This window comes from Oratosquilla oratoria, chromosome 4 (assembly GCF_046742065.1).
Source record: "Oratosquilla oratoria isolate Oo_2021 chromosome 4, ASM4674206v1, whole genome shotgun sequence".
Classification (NCBI taxonomy): Eukaryota; Metazoa; Arthropoda; class Malacostraca; order Stomatopoda; family Squillidae; genus Oratosquilla; species Oratosquilla oratoria.
This window is the reverse complement of record NC_134780.1, coordinates 81,340,266-81,347,765: the sequence shown is the minus strand read 5'-3', so window position 1 is coordinate 81,347,765 and position 7,500 is coordinate 81,340,266. Positions and strand designations below refer to the sequence as shown.

The window sequence follows — 7,500 nt, the reverse complement described above, 5'->3', positions numbered from 1 at the left end:
ATGGACCCCAGATGGGAGATCCCGAGGCACTAGGGTCTGCTTCTCTTGTGAACTAACCCGTAACCACTTATGACCAACAACGTAACTATAATATATTTTCATCGAGATTTTCGTGTTCAAAATGTCGATACGACTTAGTCACCCATTAAGTGAAACGGTTTTCTGTAATTCATGGGTTTGTTTTGTAGCAATGAAAGGTGGTTCTAAGCTGAAGAAAATCGTATAGCCACAGACAGAATAAAATCATGTAAGTATGATGTGTTCTGCTGTTAACAGCCGTTCAACCAGAGACGAGGGGAGATGGGTGGTAAACAAGTTGAATAAAATCGCCTGACGGCAATGAGAACTAGAAGACAAGTACCACCCGGCAAGGAAGGGAAAGGATTGGGTGCCACGGAAATGAATGAAGATAAATTGTGGGTGGTTTAAAAAGATAAAGTGGGAGGGAGAGGGGGAAGAAGAGAGGAGGAGAGGGGGAAGAAGAGATGAGGGGACGGGAAAGAAGAGAGGAGGGGAGGGGGAAGAAGAAAGGAGGGGAGGGGGAAGAAGAGAGGAGGGGAGGGGGAAGAAGAGAGGAGGGGAGGGGGAAGAAGAGAGGAGGGGAGGGGGAAGAAGAGAGAAAGGCAGGGGGAAGAAGAGAGGAGGGGAGGGGGAAGAAGAGAGAAAGGGAGGGGGAAGAAGAGAGGAGGGGAGGGGGAAGAAGAGAGGAGGGGAGGGGGAAGAAGAGAGGAGGGGAGGGGGAAGAAGATAGGAGGGGAGGGGGAGAAGAAGAGAGGAGGGGGAGAAGGAGAGAGTAGGGGAGAAGGAGAGGTGGAAGGAGAAGAGAGGGAAGGAGAGGGGAGGGAGGGAGAAGGGGGAGGATAGGAAAGGAGGGGAATAGAAGGACAGGGGGTGGGGAAGGAGAGGGGGGTGCGGAAGGAGGGGAAGGGAGTGGAAGGAGAGGGTAAGGGTAGGAGGAGAGGGTAGGTGGAGGGAGGAAAGTGGAAGGCGAGGGGGAGGGGAGGGAGTATAGTGGAAGGAGAGGGGGAGGGGAGGGTGGAGAGTGGAAGGCGAGGGGGAGGGGAGGGAGTATAGTGGAAGGAGAGGGGGAGGGGAGGGTGGAGAGTGGAAGGCGAGGGGGAGGGGAGGGAGGAGAGTGGAAGGCGAGGGGGAGGGGAGGGGGAAGTGGAGGGAGGAGAGTGGAAGGCGAAGGGGGAGGGAGGAGGGGAGAGGGGAGGGGGAAGTAGTGGGAAGCTCAGATAGTTTAGGTTGAATTGGGCTTGTATACGTCTTAATATGTTAAACGAGGTCACACTGACGGTCAATCGAATAAAGTAACATTTCAGCCCGAGTAGAGCATCAATTACGAAGTCGTACATGATAACTACTTCACTTAAGGTTGTATTTAGGTGAAGCTGAACTATAAAATAATTTAACGCAGTATTGTACATTTTTCAGCTTTATGCTTTATTATTATTATTATCATTATTATTCGCCCCTCGCTCTCTCCCCTTCTCCCCCTCCCTCTCCCCTTCTCCTCCTCGCTCTCCCCTTCTCCCCCTCCCTCTCCTCTTCTCCCCTCCCTCTCCCCTTCTCCCTTCCCCCTTCTCCCCCTCCCTATCCTCTTCCCTCCCCCTTCCCCTCACTGTCCCCTCATCCTCCCTCTCCCCCTCCATACAAAATTTGGTAATGTTAGAAGCGCTGATAAACTATCGTCAACAACAACAATAACAACAGATCATGCAACACATCATACAAATGATTACACACGGCACTGTCAGAAACAGCTCGCATGTACTGTATATAGGCGGCAGCGTCTGCAGGAGATTTGAGGGCTCAAAATCAACCTGGAGTAAGGATTTGCACACACACACACACACACACACGTGCACACACACACACACACACACACACACACACACACACACACACACACACACACACACACACAGACAGACAGATACACACACACACACACACACACACACACACACACACACACACACACACACACACACACACGTGCACACACACACACACGTGCACACACACACACACACACACACACACACACACACACACACACACGTGCACACACACACACACACACACACACACACACACACACACACACACACACACACACACACACACACACACACACACACAAAATGTACTTACATTTGTCAATGGCTTGGAGGACTGTTGCACATTCTGCTGCGACGCCTCTCGGTGTGCGGGGGCGTAGTAGTAGACGAGGAGGCCCGTGGCCACCGTGGCGCTGATGAAGAGGACCACCAGCAGGAAGGCCACCGATCTGTTGGGGGGGGAAGGGAAGGAGATGATGTCCGGAGATTGAGGCTGGACGACCTGACCTTGGCGCTGTCATTGCTAGGATCGCTCGTACGATATATGGGATGATTCAGACACTCTCTCGTTCCCTCTCCCTCTCTCGTCCGCTCCCCCTCTCTCGTCCCCCCTGTTCCCTCCCTCTCCCCCCTCCCCCTCCCCTCTTTCACTGTCTGTTTCTCTGTCACACTCTCGTCCCTTCGCTCTCTGTCACTCCCTTGTCCCCTCTCTGTCTCTTTCTATCTCGTCCCCTCGCTCTCTGTCTCTTTCTCTCTCGTCCCCTCGCTCTCTGTCTCTTTCTCTCTCGTCCCCTCGCTCTCTGTCTCTTTCTATCTCGTCCCCTCGCTCTCTGTCTCTTTCTCTCTCGTCCCCTCGCTCTCCGTCTTTCTCTCGTCCCCTCGCTCTTTGTCTATTTCTCTCTCGTCCCCTCGCTCTCTGTCTCTTTCTCTCTTTTCCCCTCGCTCTCCGTCTTTCTCTCTCGTCCCCTCGCTCTCTTTCTCTTTCTATCTCGTCCCCTCGCTCACTCTCTCTCGTCCCCTCTCTCTCTCTCCCCCCCATCTCTCTCTCTCTCTCTCTCTGTCTATCTTTCTCTCTCTGTCTGTCTGTCTGTCTTACTCTCTCTCTCGTCCCCTCGCTCTCTGTTTCTTTCTCGTCCTCTCGCTCTCTGCCTCTTTCTCTCTCGTCCCCTCGCTCTCTGTCTCTTTCTCTCTTGTCCCCTAGCTCGCTCGCTCTCTTTCTCTCTCTCTCGCTGTCTGTCTGTCTGCCTTACTCTTTCTCTCGTCCCCTCGCTCTGTCTGTCTGTCTCTCTCTCTCGCTGTCTGTCTGCCTTACTCTTTCTCTCGTCCCCTCGCCCTCTCTCTCTCTTTCTCTCGTCCCCTCGCTCTGTCTGTCTCTCTCTCTCTCTCTCTCGTCCCCTCGCCCACTGTCCGTCTCTCTTTCGTTCCCTCGCTCTGTTTGTTTCTCTCTCTCGTCCTCTCGCTCGGCCTCTCTCATCCCCTCACTCTCTGTCGCTCTCTCACTCTCTGACTTACCTGTTGATGTAGCACCCGTTCTTCTTCCCGAAGGAGACTGAATTCGCGGACTGATTCATTTCCATGGCGAGCATCTCACGACTCTGGCTCGCTCCCGTCATGACCGTGCCTCTCTTCTTCTTCCTCCTCCTCCTGCTTCTGGAGAGTTCCCTCCGTTCCGGGGGAGGCGGAGGGTGGGGGTGGGGGGATGGGGAGGGCGGGTGGGTGTCCTCTGGGTCTTCGGCAACACGAAGATCGTCGTCCGGGGACCGTCCGGTTGGGGGATGAAGGTCCGGAGGTTCTGGAGATTGTGTGGTGGTCTACCTGCCGGAGGAGGAGAAGAAAGGAGAACGTATGAGGTGATGTTGTCAAGGAGGGTGGGTGGGGTTGTGGGGTGGTGGGGGAGGGGTTGATGATGGCGGGGGGCGATGTGAGGGGTGGTTGTGGGTTTGTGCGGTTAGTTTTCGGGTGGTTGAGTGGTTGGGGGTTGGGTGGGTTGTTGGGGTATGGGGGTGGTTTGGGGTTGGGGTGGTTGGCGGATTGCAGAGGTGGGGAGGGGCTAGAAGTTACAGGTCTGCCACGATTCTGCAGAACCTTGTAAAATACATTGGTGACATTCTTGATCATACCGAGTGATGAAGCATATTCTTGTGTGCAACACCGCATACGGATATCCATTTATTTATTTATTTGTTATTTGTTCTTTACAAGAATTCACTAAACGCCATTAGTGGTGAACCTTGGCATATTTTGGTTACTCCAGTTTCGGCTAAGATGTTCGCTGGCCGAGCGGGTTAGAGCGTCGCTACTTGCGGCGGAGGTCGAGGTGACTCCACTTCGAACACTGCCGCCAGCGAGTTGGACCAAGGGCATGGTTCATTGAATTCCACACTACAAAGTCCTCTGTAAGGGGCACCGTCCTAGCCTCCTAATAGAGGGAGTTCGCAACGTTAAACCGAATCAGCATCATCAAATTCGACTAAGATGGCGGGCGTGGGGGGGGTGTAGATGGGCGTAGGGTGGGTGTGTATGCTTTGAGGGGGGGAAAGGGCTTTTTCTCTTGTGTAAACCGGTGGTCGAGTGAAAGCACGCTTATCCGCGTGTTAAGAACACACACACGCACACACACGCACACACACACACACACACACACACACACACACACACACACACACACACACACACACACACACTCTGTATGACGCAGTGGTTAGAGTTTACGGCCGCCACTATGGTTGCCCGGGTTCGAATCCCGCCCAGGGCTGAAGTAATTTCAGTATCGCTGCGCTGTGAGTCGTTAGTCCAATTTTCGTGGGCGGGGAGTTGGGTGTGTGTGTGCGTGCGTGCGTGCGTGCGTGTAAGGTCACATCATTACCCATAGATCGATCATATACGAGGTTTGAGCTCTATTTCGGGAGGGAAATAGCTGTCGATCACGAATCCAGGTCTCAGACCTACCCAGAGATCGGCAAATAATGAGCTCTGAGCTCACTGCCGTAGGGTGGTGTCTGGCTGTCTCGACAGACTGCAGCAGATCCGAGGTGAATACAGATCCGAGGTGAATACACACACACACACACACACACACACACACACACACACACACACACACACACACACACACACACACACACACACACACACACACACACACACACCTTGCCTTTAGTAAGTAGTACTAGTAGTACTCCACCTGCCCCGCGTTGCCCTCGGGTGCTCGAGCAATTGCTCACGAGGGTTAGAGAGGGGGAGGGGGGGGTCAGCCTTGAAGTACAGACATTACGCAGGCGCAGAGCAGGGGGGAACCCACACACACTGGTGCTGGGACGTTTTCAGCCCACGTGACCACGAATGTGGTGGCCTGCTTGCAGGAGGGCTTTGTGTTTTTTGAAGCACTGACCCGCCGTGACCTGACCTCGTTACTATATTGTAACGTGTGTATCATTACAGGTCACGGTTTCGTGACCTTCCCATCAGGTAGACTATAAGACTGACTTGTACTTTATCCAGTCGACTTTAAATGTCGAATATTTAGTGACTATATATCTGTATGTTATGACAACAATGGATATTATTACATAGTTGAAAATGTAAAGTCTTCAATAGTACTTATGCTACAGAGAAATTAAATTATATTGACTTAAACTTGTGCGCTGGTGACGTAATCGAAAGCTTGCTGGTCTCGCATTCGCTTAGTCGTGGGTTCGAATCCCGCACTCCCTTCCGGTTCCCAGCAATGATTGTTATCTGCCCCCAACAGTTCAAGGGCGTAATAAGCCAAAGGTGACTGCTTCGGCCGCAGCTACTCAGCGCCTCCTGGGGTAAGCTCCTTACCTTCTTGGCCTTATCGTGCATTTTTCCTTCTTCCCTGAATAGGCCACCACCTCTCGGTGCCCCAACAACTCTGGCGAACTCCATGTTATTGTCTGTTCATTTTAACTTTGGCATATTCATAATTGACGCTAACCCCCTAAATACGGTGACCCCCTTGATAGGTTCTATTCTAGCTAAGAAACAAACCATTTTCTATATATTTGAGGATTGAACTCCGACCTCAATGGGGTCTCGGTCACTGAAGTCAACTTTCAGTCAGGGGTCCGTCCACTGAAATGCTGAAATGTTGCTTTTCTTCAGTCAGAACAAAATATATGAAGGGCGTCACCGTGTGGTTGTCTACTTTCACTGAATTATATTTGATGATTTTCCCAAATTTTCAGTGTTGTTAAGTGTCCACATCCCACTAAGATTTTTGATTTAGTGGTTTAAGGAACTCTTGTTCCCTGAATAGATCTTTCTTGAACTAAATTGTTGTATATATAGCTACATAAACAATAGAAAATATTCCAGTAAAGAAGATCTCGTAAAACAAAAGAAAAACAAAACCTATTCTTTAATGTCCTGCGTTAGGATTGGATTATAAGTGAGTTTTTTTTAGCTCCTGGAGACTCGGATACGGGACCCTACGAACGTAAATCTATTCCTGTACTTTACCATTAGGTACAAGTATGTTGCATGTATGTCAACCTAGAAGTAAGATAGAACTAAGTGTGACGTCATATTTTTTTTAGTTCAAAATCAAAGATCTGATGGCTACGTGATGCCATGCTGACACCAAGGACAAAAATAAATAAATAAATAAATAAATAGATGAATAGATAAATAGATAAATAGAAATAAACTAAAAAATAATGACTTCACGACTATGACCCCGCCCCTACTCTGACGTCACGACTATAATCCAGCTCTCTCCTATGACGTCATATCGACCTCGAGAACCATAAATATGTTAATACGCCTTGTTTACCAACATTGCCCAGCCGTGATAGTAACGTACGTACGAACCGCCCCCTCTTCAAGGGTGACGTCATCCTCGACTCGAGGGTGACCTAGCCGCGTCTTCAAGGTTAAGTTACCTGACACTCGACCACAGGGTTGCAACAGGACGGAAATCGTGCAGTTTGCATGCAACCTCACCCCTTCCCCTCCCCATCCCCGTCCTCCCCCCCTCCCCCCCCATCCACCCACACATCGGACCTGATAGAATAGACAATCGTGAGTCATATGAAGTCTGTAAAGTATCCTAACCGCAGGGAACTCCTCGTTCCGTAACGAGACTGGATTAATAAAGAAAGAAAAAAAGATATTATATATATATATATATATATATATATATATATATATATATATATATATATATATATTGAAATATGTAAGACAGATGAGTGGATAGGTGGTGAGATAAACACGAAACGTCAGAATAAATCCCTAAACGGTACCCTGTGTTTATCTCACCACCCATCCACTCATATGTATATATATATATATATATATATATATATATATATATATATATATATATATATATATATATATATATATATATGCTAATAAGAACACGGGTACGTGTGTTCACTTATGCAAAGTAGACCACTTGGAAAAAGAAACTAACGAAGCAGAGCGCTTTCGTATATTACATCTTCAGTGCAACAAGTACTTGTTGCACTGAAGATGTAATATACGAAAGCGCTCTGCTTCGTTAGTTTCTTTTTCCTAGTGGTCTACTTTGCATATATATATATATATATATATATATATATATATATATATATATATATATATGTGTGTGTGTGTGTGTGTGTGTGTGTGTGTGTAATGTTAATGT

The 7,500-nt window shown here is 49.1% G+C and overlaps 1 protein-coding gene across 3 annotated transcripts in view; it reads right to left on the bottom strand.

Moving 5' to 3' along the window:
* Positions 1-7,500, bottom strand: part of LOC143024973 (aminopeptidase N-like) — an 86,866-nt gene that overhangs the window by 40,519 nt on the left and 38,847 nt on the right. For all 3 annotated transcript variants that reach the window (XM_076184508.1, XM_076184509.1, XM_076184510.1), the window contains exons 2-3: positions 3,360-3,662; positions 2,161-2,296 (exon numbers count right to left, since the gene is read on the bottom strand). In XM_076184508.1, coding sequence (XP_076040623.1) covers positions 2,161-2,296; positions 3,360-3,460 — 237 coding nt within the window. In that variant the 5' untranslated portion in view covers positions 3,461-3,662. The remainder of the gene's footprint in view (positions 1-2,160; positions 2,297-3,359; positions 3,663-7,500) is intronic.